Genomic DNA, 18,681 nt, shown 5'->3' on the forward strand with positions numbered 1-18,681 from the left:
TTATATTCTTTATTCATGCATCTACAAGAAAAATTTCTTTCAATAAGATGGAAAATGTATTATCAAATATATACCATAACAATTTTCGATGTGTTAAGAAAAGCGGTGCTATCGTAGGTCGGAGCACTTTGCATAATACTTTTTTGTAGTTATAGAGAAGTATTACTGTACAGTTTATGATAACACTTTTGTTGTATTATTTTAACAATTGGATAAGTGTTTTGTTGTACTATTTATATTCGATTATATAACACTTTTTGTCACTTATAAAGTAGTATTATGATAAATTTTAAAATAACACATCTTTTGCATATTGCATAACACAATTTTATACTTATAAGTATTTGATAATAATATTTTTTTAAACATTATTACAAAATTTATAAAAAATTTAGCTAATGTCCTACATATAAACTTGTATAACACTTTTTCCTTACAAACATAAAGAAACAAAATTAAACTTGAAGAAAAACAAGATAATATAAATATTTTTTTATTAGTTTCATGAAAAGAATTACAATAATTAGTCTTTTTATCTTAAAAATTATAATACTAAATACATTCCAGTTATTTAGAATTCTATTATCACTGAATATGTAACAAGTGTACAAAGTTAGAAAAATAAATTATTCTTTTGATTACTGCAAATTAGCAACAACGTTCCATGTCAAACCTCTTCAATGAATCTTCATACTACTTTCTTCTCCACAACATCAAGTTTCCAGTTAACTACTCAACCTTGGGTTGCTCATCAGCATAAATGTAAATGGCCTTCTAAGATTTGTGTGTTTCTAATGCTATAGTAAAACTTATACAAGAAGAAATGCAATAATATTATATATCATCCATGTAATAATTAAGCTTCCAAAGATTGACATCATTTGAAAAACTAATTAAGGCATTTAATATCATTCAAGAAACAATACCAACTGTAAAAATAAAATATTATTGGTACAAATTACAAATCATGCCCAGATTCTTTTCTACCTCTGTTATATATGTGACTATGTTAATATAGAAAACTTTTATAAATACAAAAAAATTTCATATCTATAAAGAAATATCATATTATATTGATGAAATTTAAATCTCTAGTTTGTAAGCAAGTATAACGAACTAAAACACAACATTGATATCAAGAAATGGATAAATGACATCATAAAAAACAAATTTCAATAATCTTTAGTAGTCTGTCAATTTTATTTTTCATAATATCATTTCTATCTCAACAAATATAGAAACTCTTACTTAAGTATTTCAGTACTCACACATTAGTGTACTTACATTACATGTATAAACACCAAAATTAAATTAAAGTCAAACATGGTAGTAGACAGTAGTAGCAAACAGATATACAAGACAATAAAATACTTTTTTTTTGTGTTATGGTATACTTTAAAAGAAATTAATTAAGCTAGAACTAATTTTCTCAAAAAGGAACCAGAATAACAAAATAGACCATATAAAATAGGCCACTTAATTTTTCTGATAATAGCGAAGAGTTACTTAATAGGTCCCATGTATGCACTTTATTAGCTCATGAAACTTATCTTTAATATGTACTGAAAGCTGCGTATGGGCACTATATGTGGTGCAAACAAGGTCAAAGATGTTTATATATATAATCATTTAACAAATGGTTATGTTCATATAAATATATTAGCATAATATAAGAAGCAATAAAAAGCACTACATATGTTTCAGTGCATATAAAAATAGCTGCATGATGTAAGATATATATATATATAAGATATATAAGATATATATAAGATCCAATGGCCTAGAATCTAAATATGACATTCATATTATATGTGTGCAAGGCAAACATGTGATTAGGCTTGCTAAAAAAGAAGCAATAAAGAGCATATATGGTTGTGCCAATTCATTAGTCTGAAGTAGTTTGAGAGATTAAATATAGAGCATGACCATGTATTTAGACTAAGTTCTATTTGGTTGGAAATTTAAACAAAGCTAAGCGAAAGTTTTATTGTGCTGCTATACATAAACATGCTTGTATCCACTAGAAACACATATTTCTACGTCACAATATAATAATAATAATAATAATAATAATAATAATATATATATATATAACCATATGAGCTTAATCTTATTATTTATTTATTTTTTCGTTTGTTGCAGATTTATGGCAAAAGAAAAAACACTTATAAAAGTACAACATCCCTTTGAAACATGAGATTTTTATATGTTTTTTATAGTTCTCTCCCGCATAACTAGATATTATTATTATATATGCCAACTTATAACGAAACAACAATTGTAAATTAGAGGGCTTAAATTTTAACCCCAACAAGCCATAAGAAACTCATAAAATAGAAACAAAAACAGAATACCACAATAAACTAAGCTACGAAAACCAACAACAGGGTGTGCTTTAAGTTCGAAGCCACTGGCAAAAAAAGAAAAAAAGAGAGAGAAAACACAATAGACTAAACTTAGGAGTTTGATTAACCTACAATTTAGGACCAAAATCATTGCTGGAGAAGGATCCCTTCTATTTATGAATCAAAGACCATTTTGCAACATTAAGAGAGATATTGACAATCTCTTTAACACAATCCAAATACAAACACAAATAGAGATATTGAAAAATTGAAGAAACAACCAAACAAAAAGCTATTATGAAAAACATAAAGCATGCATAAGTTTGGAACATGCATGTCCAAGAAGTAAATCTGTACATAGGCCCCCATTATGGTGTCTTTTTTACTAGATTTGAAGATCATTCCTAAAAACATTACAATGATCCTTCAGTATCAACAAATAATTTCAAGAAAATAATACCAAGAATTTAATCAATTGATATCTTTTGCAAAGGAAGGCTGATAAATTATCAAACCTTCTTCCAGCTCTTTGATCTCATTCTCATTCTGGTTAGTATTATGAAGTTCAAGATCCATAAATGAGATTCCAACTAAAAACTAAACCACCTAATGACTTAAAAGGACCAGCTTAAATTGAAAAAGTGCACAGTTTCAACTTTTAACCACAACAATCAAGGAAAGAAAGCACCAAATTAATGATATCATGATCAAGAATTAATAAAATAAAACTACACAATATCATATGTAGTATTTAATATTAATTTGTCTTCTCTCAAAAATTAGTTCACTTCCCTGCAACCAAGATTGAAAAAATAACAAGTTAATCATTAATCTAAAGCCCTAGGATCTAATATATAAACATATATACATAAATTATCAAATGTATTAGGAAGAGAATGCATTTATATATATATATATATTGTCAAAGGTTTCCATACCATATCCCCTGAAAAACTCTATCGTACGTAGTCTCCATTTCTTGCTCTTTACTCCCACCTTTCCTAAAGCAGATCTTGAAAACTAGTGTGACCACATAAATAAAAACTTGATCAATGTTGAAGATTTTTTGCTAAGCTTAAATACTTTTGTTTCTCTTGCTTCTTCAAACTTATAAAGGCTTTGACCCATCTTTCTGAAGCAATCATTTTTGCTTAAAAAAGCACAACTTCTTACTTCAGTTGGCTTGATCAATAGTCCTGAAATGAATTTTTTTCCATAAAAGAATTAAACTATAATAATAAAACATTTCAAAAATGTAAGTGAAAGAGGAAAATATGTCTAAGGAGAAAAAAAAATTAGAGAGAGAAGCGTGGATAGTGTCTCTATTCATTTGACTATAAATTTGCAATGCTAACAACTTTATTGTAAATCTATATATAACATAATAGGTTGTACAACACAAAAAAGAATCAGGCATAAACGTTAATCACACACACACACAGATATATATATATATATAAACAAAGAAAATACGAAGGTAACAAAGAAGAAAAGGGTCTACATGGCTGCTATGGTGCAAAGGAGCTACATGAACATACTGGAAGTTGCAAATGGATGAACTGAGATGTTTAGATAAGGATTAACTTGGGCTTAGTCCCTATGTAGCTGTCTCATAACGATTCAAGGAATCCCAAGGGGAATCAATCTTTGTTAAGGGGTTGTGAGAGACCAGAGGCACAAATCGTCATTAGGGATTTAGAGAGAGATGAGTGATAAGAGAGAGAGAGAGAGAGAGAGAGAGAGAGAGAATTAAGTAGAATAAGAAAGAAAGCAATTTTTAAACCTAGCAGCGAAAATTAGGGGCATAAACATAAAAAAAGATAAGCGTTAAAAAATTTGAGTGACTCGCTTAAAATTTTAACACATACCATAATAATTTTTCAATTGTATTAGATTTAAGTGTTGTGGTTAGTAGTTTTTGTTGTAGTGATATGTTGAGTTTTCTTGCTGAGCCTCGACTCACGGGTGCTTTGTGGTGCAGGTAAGGGAAAGGGAAAGCTTGTCTAGCTATGAGTTGGAGAGCTTCTATGGCGGCGTGTACATATGCGGCTGCTCGACCACCACGGTCGGGATTATCTCAGAGGAACTGGGGTGTTAGCCCTGTTTTGCCGCTTAGGCCGGCTGATGTAACCTTGATGTGTATAATTATTTTATTTTTTAACAAAAAAGTTTAGTTGTAATATTTTGGGATCCCATGTTTATATAAAATTTTGAAATAAAAGTCAACTGTTCTTTGACCAAAAATTTTAACCCTAACCTTTGTCACTAACCTTAGTTACACATTTTAAACCAAATGACCTGATTAGCAGGTCTGACACAATTTTAAGTACACAGTGTAACTGTCCTAGATTAGGAGGGCGTTACACTTTGCTTTTAGAGTACTGCTACGATATATTTTGTACCGACCCAAATTCACTAATAAGGCTTAAGGGCCTAGATTAGTGTGCCAGGAGGGCATTAATGGAATAAGTGTGATTTAATGAGTAATTATATGTTTAATAATGCTTATATGATAATCGATTATATTATGTGGTAATATGATATGTGATATATGTGAGAACCACATTATTATGTGGACAGGTTCGTTGAGCACGACTCAAGACGATTCTAAGGCCAGATAGTGGGAAAAGTCACAATGAGGGTTTAAGATATGACTTTGGAGAAGTCGGGGATACTTTTAGATAGCGGATAGTGATTTGGGTTATCGGGACATAGAAATAAATATATGGAGATATATTTGAGGTTAGGATGTCTAGGCGGGAATATTGGGGGATTTTACCATTTCGGCCTCGGGGATGGTTCCGACACCCCGAGCCTCGGGATTAATTTAATAGATAAGTTAGATATAGAGAAGCTTTTAGAAGATAAACAACCGACTAAACACTTAGGCTCATTCTCTCTCACGCTTAAGGAAACACAAAGGAAACCAAGGGAAACTAGCTGGGATTTCTGAGTTTGGTGGTGAGAATTTGGAGATTTAGCTCAGGGAAAATCAAGGAACTGAAGCAGGGATTAAGGTAAGCATTTAACTCTGTTTACTGTGGTTGAATTATGAGTTTTAGCTGGGTTTTAGTTAAGTGCTGAAACAAGTTTAGTTGTGATGTTCTAAGGCAGAATTAAGAGGGGAAACTTGGGAGCTTAGCTTGGTCACAGCTTGGTGAAGTGATACTACAACAAAGGTAAGTTTCAACTCCTGGTTAGAGGCTTTAAATTGAGTTTGATGGCTGGTTTGTGTGTTTTTAGCACTTGGGTTTCAGAAATGGAAAGGAGGGGATTAGAGTGTGTTAGGCTGTGTTTTCTTGGGAATTATGTTGTCTAGATCATGCTAAAGAAGTTGGGAATTAATTGGTTAAAATTTGGGAAGTTTGGGGATGGTTTAAGGTAAGGTTTTGAGCTTTGAAATGGTGTAAAATTTGGGTTCGAAGGGGAGGGCTGCGGCTCTGTTCTAGAGCGCTGCGGCCCTAGCATGCAAAGAAGCCAAGGGGGCTCGGCCAAGGGGGTGCGCCGCGGCGCCCAAGGCAAGGGCTGCGACACGTGTGTGGTTTAGTGAGGGAGTAGGCTCTGTTTTGGGGAAGGGCCGCGACTAGGCTTTGGGGGCCGCAACCTTTGGTTGCACACTTGAGATTTTGAGGGTTTTAAGCATGGGAGAGTGGTCTTGAGTGCTCGGGTTTGGTTTCACCACCGTGCTTGGTGGAATTTAATATCCCAGGAGTTAGTTTTATAACTGGAACCTATATTTGAGTATTTATGAAACCCTATACTTTGGTTGTGGCTAAGTAATAAAGGCTTAGGCTCGGGAATGAATCGTGCTTGAGGGGCGTTGCTCGTAATTCTATAACCGCACAGACTAAAGGTAAGAAAACTGCACCTGGTTGAATATATGTGATGGGACTAAGGGCTCCCTATTGTAAAAGCTTGAAAAGATGGTATTATGCCATGCAAGCCATTTAGTGAACCAACGGCCTAAGGGTGACAAGGGTCTCACTAGCGCATAGGGTGCGGCTCGGCCACTGGTAGCCGAGGACAGCTTATTATGCACTGAGCTTGGTTTAAGCGGGCCAGAGTCAGTGGGTTAAACAGAGGGTGCGGCCTAAGTCGTCGGCCCTGAATATTATATGACATGAACAGTATATGTGATAGAATGTATCTTGTAATGGATTGTATATGCTGATTATCTGTTGTGGATTATCTGATGGGTATACATGCTTACTGAGCTATTCGTCTGTTATAATTGTTTGAGCTATCTGTGATGTTTTCTTGCTGGGCCTTGGCTCACGGGGCTATGTGGTGCAGGTAAAGGCAAGGGCAAGTTAGATCAGCCCTGACTGAAGAGCTCGGCGAGTGGAATGTACATAGCCAGGTGCTCAGCCGCCACAGTTGAGGTGTAGGCAAGGTCATGGAACCTAAAAACTGTCTGTTTTTCCTTAGTACGACTAGTGGTTACTTATGCACTTTTGGGAGTCTGTAAACTTATTTTAACTCTGTTTTGTATGGGATCCCATGTTTACTACAGTTTAAATATATGAAATGAGTCTTTTGAGACCAAAACCTTTCTATCCATAGATCTTACATGTTTAGTAACACGTTTTCAAATTAATGACTTGATTAGCAAGTCCTGCACCTTTATAAGTACACAGTGTAACGGTCTTGGCTATCCATGGCGTTACATATTTCTCAGGCCAGATCAAGTTTACCGTGATGTTGAACACATTACAATAAACTTGGGGGGCAAAAGTTATCCCTTGAAAATCCAGGGATGATGTGGCGAATGAGAAAGCAGCATGTGGCATCACAAATCAGGGAAAAATGATGGAGTATTGAAAAAAGAACGATGAGCAAAAAAGATAGGTCCAGGACCTATAGGGATATCGACTAGGCTTAAACCCCCTAGGGGTGGTTAGCCTGGCCTTAACCCCCTATGGGTGGTCGGCCTGAGATGTTCAAAAGCCACATGGGTGGTCAGCCCACCTTATTCTTCATAGGTTGGTCGGCCTAAACTCCCGAATACACTTTGTTGGATAAAGTTAATGCTCATTCATGCTGAAATCATCTGGAGGATCAACAGGCCTAGCACCCAGAGGATCAACAGGTCTACCACCCAGAGGGTCATCAGGCCTAGCACCCAAGCTCTGAAAGGTCATCGGGCCTAACACCTATGTCTCATAGACCAACCGAGACTTAGCATTTTCCCAGAGGTTTCAATCATGCATTGTCTACCACAATCTAGAGAAATAATGAGAAGACCCATGATCTCATAATCATGGGGATGTGGACACATATCTCCACTACCTAATAATTGTGCACCAAACCACAATCCCAATATTACTGATCATGTAATAGCCCCTGGGTACTATAAATAAAGGACCCATGGCTTCATTGAAGGGGATCTGATGAATATTTTGGAAGAAACTCTGGGCAAATTAGTAACGAGTGAATACTTCTGTTCATCAGTGTAATTGTCTATCGAGTGATTCAATACTAAAAACTGTGTGGATTAGGTTATTATAGTTCATTAGAATAGAGCTGAACCACTATAAAATTTATGTTTGTTTGTTTAAGATATTTGTACTCTGTCATACATTTTATTTATTTTGTTCAAAAGGTGTCATATACTGTACATACGACCGTTGGCCAATTTCACAGGTCAATAGTAAGTTTCTGCATCTTTGTGTTTATGTAAATTTACAAATCTGATGTTCATATATATGCCATGTTATTTTACATTTCTATTATGTTTTTGGAAAAATAATAGGGAGCATTCATCTAGATTTAAATTCCAAGATCGTATGTATATATTTTAGTTCCATTGATTATGTATCATCATTTTTTTATTTTGGTAAATTTTGTATCATTAGATTCTTTTCATTAGTTGTTTATTACTAAAATAAAAATCCAATATTTCCTAAATTAAAAAATATGACAACATTATTAGGCATCCCAAAAATGGCACTACCACCATTAATTCTTCTTCTTCTCTCTCTCTCTCTCTCTCATATCACGCTCTCTCTCTCTCTCTACCAAGGCGCCACTACCACCACCACCACCTTATGGCGTCATTATTTGTATGGAGAGAAGTGCGAGATATATACTGATCATAAGAGTCTAAAATATTTCTTCACGCAGAAGGATCTGAATATGAGACAGAGACGTTGGTTGGAGTTGGTTAAGGATTATGATTGTGATATCCTTTACCACCCTGGAAAAGCCAACGTGGTGGCATATGCATTGAGCCAGAGGGGCCCAGGACAGTTGTATAGTTCTACTCAGATCTCGAGAGAATTGGCTGATGAGATGGTCAGGGCAAAGATAGAACTGGTTGTGGGCCAGTTAGCTAATATCACTTTGCAGTCGACCCTGCTAGAGCGGGTCAAGGAGGGTCAGTTAACAGATGTGCAGTTGTAGGACAGTAGGCAGCATGCCTTAGCGGGGACAGCTAAGGATTATTCAGTTTCAGAGACAGGTCTGCTCCGATATCAGGGACGGATATGTGTTCCGGCGGATGAGGGGATTAGGCGTGAGATATTAGATGAGTCCCACACTACGCCGTACTCACTTCATCCGGGTACCACGAAGATGTATCAAGATCTACGGACGTTATACTGGTGGCCCGGGATGAAAAAGGATGTAGTTGAGTATGTATCTAGATGCTTAACCTATCAGCAGGTTAAGGCTGAGAATCAGGGACCAGCGGGATTGCTGCAGCCTTTGGGTATCCCAGAGTGGAAGTGGGAGGATATTACAATGGACTTCGTGGGAGGATTGCCTAGAACGGTTGGACTTCATGACTCGGTGTGGGTGATAGTGGACAGATACACCAAGTCAACTCATTTTCTACCAGTGAGGTCAACTTATATCGTGGAACAGTACGCGGAGCTATATGTGAGGGAGATAGTTCGTCTCCATGGGGTTCCAAAGTCTATTGTATCTGATCGAGACCCTATCTTTACCTCTAAGTTCTGGGGAGCTCTGCAGAGAGCCATGGGGACTCAACTGAAGTTTAGCACAGCTTTTCATCCTTAGACTGATGGATAGTCTGAAAGGAAGATTCAGATATTGGAGGACATGATTAGGGCATGTGTGATTGACTTTGAGGGTTCGTGGAGCAAGTATCTTCCACTGATTGAGTTTTCCTATAACAACAGTTATTAGTCCACGATTGGAGTGGCTCCTTATGAGATGTTATATGGAAGGAAGTGTAGATCGCCTATTCACTGGGATGAGATGGGTGAGAGAAGATATTTGGGGCCAGATATGGTTCAGAAGACTAGTGAGGCCATTGAGAAGATTCGAGCTAGAATGCTTGCCTCGCAGAGTAGACAGAAGAGCTACGCTGATCCTAAGCGTGGAAACGTGGAGTTCCAGGTTGGGGACCACGTGTTTCTTCGAGTTTCACCGTTGAGGGGTGTGAGGAGATTTGGAGTGAAGGGCAAGTTGAGCCCTCGGTTTGTTGGACCCTTTGAGATATTGGAAAGGGTCGGGCAGGTGGCTTATAGGCTGGCCTTGCCACCGTCCCTATCAGGAGTTCATAATGTGTTTCATGTCTCTATGTTGTGGAAGTATGTTTCTGATACAACACATGTGTTGAGATATGAAGATTTGGAGCTACAGACAAACTTGTCCTACGAAGAGAGACCAGTTCAGATTTTGGATCGGAAGGATAAAGTTCTGCGGAATAAGACGATTCCGTTAGTGAAAGTATTATGGAGGAATAGCAAGGTCGAAGAAGAGACCTGGGAGCTAGAGACGGCGATGCGGGATCAGTATCCTGAGCTATTCAGGTAAATTTCGAGGACGAAATTCTCAGTAGGAGGGGATAGTAGTAACGACCCAAATTCATTATTAAGGCTTAAGGGCCTTGATTAGTGTGCCAGGAGGGCATTAATGGAATAATTGTGATTTAATGAGTCATTATATGTTTAATAATGTTTATATGATAATTGATTATATTATGTGGTAATATGATATGAAATAAATATGTGATATATGTGAGAACCACATTATTATGTGGACAGGTTCGCAGAGCATGACTCAAGACGATTCTAGGGTTAGATAGCGGGAAAAGTCACAACGGGGCTTAAGATATGACTTTGGATAAGTCGGGGGTACTTTTAGATAGCGGGTACCGATTTGGACTATCGGGTCATGGAAATAAATATATGGAGATATATTTGAGGTTAGGATGTCTAGGCAGGAATATTGGGGGATTTTACCATTTTGGCCTCGGGAACGGTTCCGGCACCCCGAGCCTCGGGATTAACTTAATAGGTAAGTTAGACATAGGGAAGCTTTTAGAAGAAAAAACACAAACCGACTAAACACTTTACCTCAGCTCACTTTCACGTTCAAGGAAAACAAAGGCAAGGAAACACAGAAAACTAAGGGGAATAATAAGCTAGAATCTCTGGGATTAGTGGTGAGGATTTGGAGGTTTAGCTCAGGAGTAAATCAAGGAACTGAAACAGGGATTAAGGTAAAGCATCTAATCTTCTTTTCTGTGGTTGAATTCTGAGTTCTAGCTGGGTTTTGGTTAAGTGCTAAAACAGAAATGGTTTTGATGTTCTAAGGCAGAATTAAGAGGGAAAGCTTGGGGACTTAGCTTGACTTTGGCTTGGTGGAGTGATTCAACAGAAAAGGTAAGCTTCAAATCTTGGTTTAAAGGTTTTAAATTGGGTTTGAGTGTTTATAGCACTTGGGTTTCAGAAATTGAAAGGAGGAGATTAGAGTGTGCTAGGCTGTGTTTTCTTGGGAATTATGTTGTTTAGATCATGCTAAAGAAGTTGGGAAGTTTTGGGATGGTTTAAGGTGAGGTTTCAGACTTAGAAATGGTGTAAATTCTGGGTTCGAAGGAAAGGGTCGCGACTCTGTTCTAGAGCGCTGCGGCCCTAGCATGCAAAGGAGCCAAGGAGGCTCGGCCAAGGGGGAGCGCCGTGGCACCCAAGGCAAGGGTCGCGGCGCGTGTGTGGTTTAGCGTGGGTGAGGTTCTGTTTTAGGGAAGGGTCGCGACTAAGCTTCAGGGGCCGCAGCCCTTGGTTGCACACATGGGTTTTTGAGGGTTTTAGGCTCGGGAAGATGGTCTGGTGTGTTTGGGATTTGTTTCACCACCGTTCTTGGTGGAATTCGGATTCCCGAGAGTTAGTTTTATAATCGGAAACCTATATTTGAGTGTTTATGAAACCCTATACTTTGGTTGTGGCTAGGTGATAAAAGCTTAGGCTCGGGAACGGATCGTGCTTGAGAGGCGTTGCTCGTAATTCAATAATCGCACAGACTAAAGGTAAGAAAACTGCACCTGATTGATTATATAAGACGGGACTAAGGGCTCCCTAACGTAAATGCTTGAAAAGATGGCATTATGCCATGCAAGCCATTTAGAGAACCAACGGCCTAACGGTGCCAAGGGTTTCACTAGCGTATAGGGCGCGGCTTGGCCACTGGTAGCCGAGGAAAGCTTATTATGCACTAAGCTCGGTTTAAGCGGGCCGGAAGTCAGTGGGTTAAATAGAGGGTGCGGCCTAAGTCGTCGGCCCTGAATATTATGTGATATGAGTATTATATGTGGTAGAATGTATCTTGAATTGGATTGCATATGCTGAATGTCTGTTGAAGATTATCTGATGGGAATACATGCATATTGAACTACTTGTCTGTTATTATTGTTTGAGTTGTTTACGATGTTTTCTTGCTGGGCCTTGGCTCACAGGTGCTACGTGGTGCAGGTAAAGGCAAGGGAAAATTAGATCAGCCCTGATTGGAGAGCTCAGCGAGCAGAATGTACATAGCCAGGTGCTCGGCCGCCACGGTTGAGATCTAAGCAAGGACGTGGAACCTAAAGACTATCTGTTTTTCCTTAGTATGGCTAGTGGATATTCATGTATTTTTGGGAGTCTGTAAACTTGTTCTAACTTTATTTTCATATGGAATCCCATGTTTACTACAGTTTAAATATATGAAATGAGTCTTTTGAGACCAAAACCTTTTTAACCTTAGCTTTTACATGTTTAGTGACACGTTTCCAAATTAATGACTTGGTTAGCAAGTCCTGCACCTTTATAAGTACACAGTGTAACGGTCTTGGCTATCCAGGGCGTTACAAAAAGTCAACGTAAGGTAGTGGTTGTGGTGGTGGTGGATGTGCCGCCTTGGTAGAGAAAGAGAGGGAGAACATGAAAGATATGTTATGAGAGAGAGAGAGAGAAATAAGAATTAATGGGAAGGGTACTATGGTTACAATTTTACAAAAATATTTTTTTTTGGATACCTAATTATGTTGTCATATTTTTTAATTTCAGTATATTATGATGCATAGAGCATGAAATTCTCCTATATATATATATATTAAAATATACATTTATATACATGTATGTTTGTTCCCAACTGGGAGGCTCAGGTTATAAGTCGGGAGTTTGTCTATTGCACCTAACCAAAAGCTCGGCCTGTTAGCCGAGGGTATATTCCTGGATTTAAAAAAGTCATGTCCGTACGTTGACATGCTGTTCCTTGCCGGAGTTCGTAGCCATTACTGTTAGCCTAGTTTTTTTGTTTCTTCCTGTCGTGTTGGAGTGAGATGGCGTCTTCGAGTGGGACCGTGGAGGACTTGGAATCTGACTGGCAAAATCTTCAGATTGGGGACGAAGAGGACAGAGGAGTGGCATTCGCAGGGAACGTGAGGGAGGAGGATGAGATCGATCGAAGGTGGTGCTTAGTGGGTAGGCTACTTTCTGATCGCGTAGCTGACTTCGAGACGGTGCGCAATGTTATGGCATCGCAATGGAGACCGGGGATGGGAATGTTCGTCCGAGAACTTGAGACTAACCGTTTCATCTTTCAGTTCTTCCATGAAGTTGACATCGCCAGAGTTTTGGACGGATTGCCGTGGACGTTCAACAAGCAGCCCCTGTTGTTAGAACGGTTAAAAGGTGGAGATGATCCGTTATTAATGCCGCTTGATACCATAGAGATTTGGGTTCAAGTGTATGATCTCAGGGCTGGTTTTATGTCGGAACGAGTTTTGAAAGCGACTGGGGAGTTTCTGGGAGGTTTCGTGTCATCCTGTCCTAAGAATTTTACAGGGACCTGGAAGGAGTTTCTGCGAGTGCGGGTCCGTATACTGGTGAATAAACCTCTCAAGCGAAGAATGAATATTTTCACAGCGAAAGAGGAGTTTTTCTGGGTATCCTTTAAGTATGAACGCTTACCTACGTTCTGCTTTATCTGTGGTTTAATAGGCCATTCCGAGCGGTTCTGTCACAGGCTTTTTGAAGCTAGATTGGAGGATATACCAAAGCCCTATGGCATGTTCATGAAAGCGCCTGACAGAAGATCAAACAAACAAATTGGAGCGCGGTGGCTCTGTGATTTGGCGGCGCGGCCAATTTTGCCAGGAATATTGAATCGGAGTATGACTGCTGATGGGAACGGGGTTGACGTCAATCATCCGGGATTGGGGGAGGCAAATCGCGTGAAATCTGGGGGAAGTAATAGGCCAGGATTTGTGGAGCTAAATGCCGCAAGATCTGTATCAAAAAAGGCAATGGAATCTGGAGCTTTTATTATTGTGCAATCTGTAAATGATTTGGAGCATTTAGGTGAGGAATCTGGTGGAGAGAGGCTTGCCGTGAATGAGGGAGGTGGCAAGTCAAACAATGGGGCAATTAATAATGAAGGGAGGATGGAAATAGAGTTGCCTAGTCAAAATGATGGGTATTGTTTTATTAATCCCAAAAGGAGGCGGGTCCACGATGGCATTGTGGAACATGATACTTTAAATGATGGATTGGGCCATGAATTGAATGAACCTTTGGCCCAGGATGTGAGGTCAAGCTTAATCCACTTAGACAGGCTCGAAAGTGAGCAGCCCATCACCACACGTGGAACTATTCTGGTTCAGGAGCATGCAGTTTACGTCGAAGGTGAGGAACAGGGGAGGAGTCAAGGTGCATTATGCGAGCCAAAAAACGGTCAATTGGCGGGTTCCACAGGGTGGACCCACCGTTCGTCATGAGTCTTTTGAGTTGGAATTTTCGGGGGCTTGGGAACCCTCGGATCGTTCAATTCCTTAAGGAGATTATTATCCAAAAGCGTCCCGCAGTGGTTTTCCTGTGTGAAACGTTGTGTAGAAGAGAAAGACTAGAGTATGTCAGCAAGAGCATGGGGTTTGAAGGCTGTATTTCTGTGGATGCACGGGGTAGCAGTGGTGGTATAACAATGATGTGGGGTGCACACCACGAAGTTGAGTTACTAAGCTTTAGTAGCTCCCATATTGATGTTAAAATACGCTTAGTGGGGCATCCTTGGTTTCGCTTAACAGGCTTTTATGGGGAGCCCAGACGCCATTTGCGCCATCACTCTTGGGACTTGATTCGTCGTCTGGTGAGGGAATCTTCCTTGCCTTGGTGTATCATCGGGGATCTGAACAATACTCTGTCTCACTCTGATAAGAGAGGGGGCCGGCAGTATCCCTCTTGGTTAGTTAATGGGTTTCAGGAAGTTGTTGCGGAGTGTAACCTTATCGATCTGGATCTAGTGGGCTATCAATTTACATGGGAGAAGGGGAGAGGATCGGATCAGTGGGTAGAAGTGCGGTTGGATAGAGCCCTTGTTTGTGGGCAGTGGCGAAATCTGTTTCCTCGGGCTTGCCTTTTTAATATGGGGGTCTCCCTGTCGGACCACACTCCTATTTGGCTCGATATAGGCCTCACCAAGACCACGCGCTGCCCTAGGAGGTTCAGGTTTGAAAACGCTTGGTGTAGGGAACCTATGTGTCGTCAACTTATTCAAGATGTATGGATGCACTATAAGGACGACCCCTTTGCGTTGAAGCTAAAGTGTTGTAGTACAGCGCTTGCGGAGTGGGGAAGGAATATAACTGGGCGGTTTTCTGACAGAATATCTCGGTGTAATAATATCCTGAAGGTGATAAAGGGGAGGCGGGATGAAGAATCTGTTCGTCGTTATAAAGAAGTACATACGCAGTTGTTTGAGGTGCTGACTCAGAAAGAAGTTTACTGGAGGCAACATTCTAAGCAACTTTGGTTGCAAGCAGGAGACCAGAATACCAGATACTTCCATGCTTAGGCCAATTCGAGACGTCGGAGGAACCAGATTCGTTCGTTAAAAGATGCTGAGGGGCGTGATCTAGAGTGGGGGTAAGGGTTTGGAGACCCTCATGTTTGATTACTTTTCTGGGTTATTTACTGCGTCAGATACAAATTGGGAGAGGATCATCTCAGGGGTTCAAAGGAAGATTACAGATGATATGAATCAGACTCTGTTGGCCAGGATTGATAAGGATGAAGTGAAAGAAGCGTTGTTCCAGATGCACCCAGATAAGGCCCCAGGTCCAGATGGCTTCAACCCAGGTTTTTACCAAAAATACTGGGACATTGTGGGATCTGACGTTTATCAAGATGTTCTCAATTTTATGGAGAAAGGAGATTTCGGCACTCAACTGAAGGAGACCAATATTGTATTGATTCCAAAGACGTCTGCCCCCCAATTCATGTCTGACCTACGACCAATTGCACTGTGCAACGTGGTTTATAAGATTGTGTCCAAAGTATTGGCTAATAGACTGAAGAACGTATTACACCATGTCATCTCTGAGGCCCAGAGTGCGTTTATTCCAGGTAGACTTATCACTGATAACATCTTAGTGTCTTTTGAAGTAATGCATTATATGAAGAGAAAGAGGGCAGGAAAAGAAGCATTTATGGCCATCAAGCTCGATATGAGCAAGGTGTATGATAGAGTGGAATGGGGTTTTCTGGAAGCAATGCTGCAGAAGATGGGGCTACATGCAAGATGGGTTGATCTGATAATGAGGTGTGTCAGTGGGGTGCGTTATACAATTACCACAGAAGGAAAGGAGATTGGCCCTATTATTCCTAGTAGAGGGCTCAGACAAGGCGACCCTCTTTCGCCGTATCTCTTTCTTATATGTGCCGAAGGGTTATCTACTTTATTATCTGATTTTGAGAGGCAAGGGAAAATTCGGGGTTGTAAGGTTGCCCGAGCGACTCCTTCTATTTCACACATGTTTTTTGCGGATGATATTTATCTGTATTGTAGGGCTACGGCTGAGGAGGCGTATCATGTTGTGGATGCTCTAAGTATCTTTCAGAGAGCTTCAGGCCAACAAGTCAATTTAAACAAGTCTTCAGTCTTTTTTAGCTCTAATGCAGGGGAGGCGTGCAGGAGAGAGATGTGTTCTATTTTAAATATGCAGGAGGCCGATGAACACAGCATGTATTTGGGTCTTCCTAACATTTTGGGTAGAAGGAAAAATGCTATATTGGGGTTCTTAAAAGAGAGGATGCGTTCAAAGATTCAGTCTTGGGAAAATAAATTTTTATCTAAGCCAGGGAAAGAGACACTCATTAAATCGATTGCACAGGCCCTCCCCTCATATGCAATGGGTGTGTTTCTTATTCCTAAGGGCATGTGTGAGGATATGGAGAAACTGATGTGTAAGTTTTGGTGGAAATCAGGTTCAAGCAATAACAGAGGGGTTCATTGGAGCAGTTGGGAGAGACTATCTATTCACAAGTCAAAGGGTGGGATGGGGTTTAGGAGTTTACAGGACTTTAATCTTGCCCTTCTCAGCAAGCAAGGATGGAGATTATTATGCAAACCCCATTCTCTTGTTGGAAGACTTTTTAAGGCAAGGTATTATACAAATGGGTCTTTTCTTGAAGCAGAAATGGGTAGTAACCCAAGTTATGTGTGGAGGAGTATATTTGAAGCACGCTCTTTGGTCGTTGAAGGAGCCCGTTTGAAGGTAGGAAATGGGTCATCAATTCGAATGGGTCATGATCCCTGGCTCCCGAAGGCTACCCATCGTACGCCGCTTAGTCTTCATCCAGAGCTCACTAACAACTTGGTGCAATCACTCATGATTCCAGTTTCCCTTGTGTGGGATAGGGACCTGGTTCGTGACATATTCTCACCAGAAGATGCCGAAATTATACTGAGTATTCCTCTGAGTTTAGATCGTCTAGAGGATTCGTGGTATTGGGTGTTAGAAAAATCAGGGCTATTTTCTGTAAATAGCGTGTACCGTGTGTTGCAGGATCGAAAGGAGGAGGCGGTAATGGCATCTTAGTCACCTTTTTGGGTTTCTTTGTGGAAATTATGGGTGCCTCCCAAGGCCAAGGATGTTGTGTGGCGTGCGGCAAACGGGTATCTCCCAACCAGATCTCGCCTAAGTCAAAAGCATGTGCCGGTTCCATCTGCGTGCCCACAGTGCTTTATCGAAGAGGAGTCTATCACCCATTGTTTGATTAACTGTCCTTTCGCTCAAGATTGTTGGAAGGCATTGGGTCTGAACTGTGTTCGTCTGTTTGGGGGTTCTTTTGCAGAGTGGATCGAGCAAACTTGGCTGCTCCTGGATCAAACTCGTAGGCAATCATTAGTCATGCTCTGTTGGGGGTTGTGGAAAGCTCGTAACGACTTGGTGTGGCGCAATAAGAGGTTAGCTCCGAATTCTGTTGTTGTGGTGTCCAACTCGGTCTTCAATCAGTGGTCCCAGGCTCAACATAAATCTGATATCCCTACTGCTGCTTATCTAACAGATGCAGATGGGGTGGAAAAATGGCAGTGTCCGAATCCAGGAAGTGTTAAAGTCAACATGGACGCAGCTCTATTCCCAGATTTGGGTACCTACAGTTTCGCGTGTTTGGCTCGAGATGAACTTGGGCATCCTATAGAAGCTTTGTCTCGCTGTTTCAATGGGCATGTGGCACCCGAGTTGGCAGAAGCTATGGGCTTTAGGGAGGCATTAAGCTGGATAAAGAAGTATAATTGGCCGCGAGTGATACTTGAATCCGACTGCCTACTGGTCATCCAAGCACTTAGAAGTAACGTTTCTATGTTGTCTTATTTTGGAGATGTTATTTCAGAGTGTAAGACTATATGGAATAGTTCTAATAATGTTTCTTGTATGTTTGTTAAACGGTCTGCGAATAAAGCCGCTCATGCTATTGCTAAGGCGTTTTATTCCCCAGCTGATCGTATCTATAAGGAGGGGGAGTTCCCATCCTCTATCTTGAATGTAATCCTTGGTGATGCTTTTTAATAAAGATTATTTTCCTTCAAAAAAAAAAAAAAACATTTATATAATAAAAAGAAATAATAATTTTTCTAAATAAAACTAAACAAACATGTATTTTGTCCGTTACTTGTACTTAGTATATATTATGTGTTTGATATATTTTATTTATTATAAAAATAATAATATCTAATATTGAAAATATTAATATAATTTTTTTATATGTAATATTAAATTATTATTTGTTAGTATTTAAATATTGTTTTGTTTGATAAAATTATTATTATATTA

At 39.6% G+C, this 18,681-nt stretch overlaps 1 protein-coding gene and 1 long non-coding RNA gene across 2 annotated transcripts; one reads left to right on the top strand and one right to left on the bottom strand.

Moving 5' to 3' along the window:
* Window positions 1-568: 568 nt before the first annotated feature.
* Window positions 569-4,080, bottom strand: LOC133801958 (uncharacterized). Its single transcript, XR_009877078.1, has 3 exons — window positions 3,847-4,080; window positions 3,284-3,541; window positions 569-3,137 (listed from the first exon to the last, which is right to left on the bottom strand). It is a non-coding gene; the product is annotated as an uncharacterized LOC133801958 (long non-coding RNA).
* An 11,430-nt stretch (window positions 4,081-15,510) lies between these two features.
* On the top strand, window positions 15,511-18,417 carry LOC133799929 (uncharacterized). Its single transcript, XM_062237917.1, has 2 exons — window positions 15,511-17,430; window positions 17,656-18,417. The coding sequence occupies exons 1-2, from the start codon at window positions 15,511-15,513 to the stop codon at window positions 18,415-18,417; spliced, it is 2,682 nt and encodes an 893-aa protein (XP_062093901.1).
* The last annotated feature ends 264 nt before the right edge of the window (window positions 18,418-18,681 follow it).

This window comes from Humulus lupulus, chromosome 9 (genome assembly GCF_963169125.1).
Source record: "Humulus lupulus chromosome 9, drHumLupu1.1, whole genome shotgun sequence".
Lineage (NCBI taxonomy): Eukaryota > Viridiplantae > Streptophyta > Magnoliopsida > Rosales > Cannabaceae > Humulus > Humulus lupulus.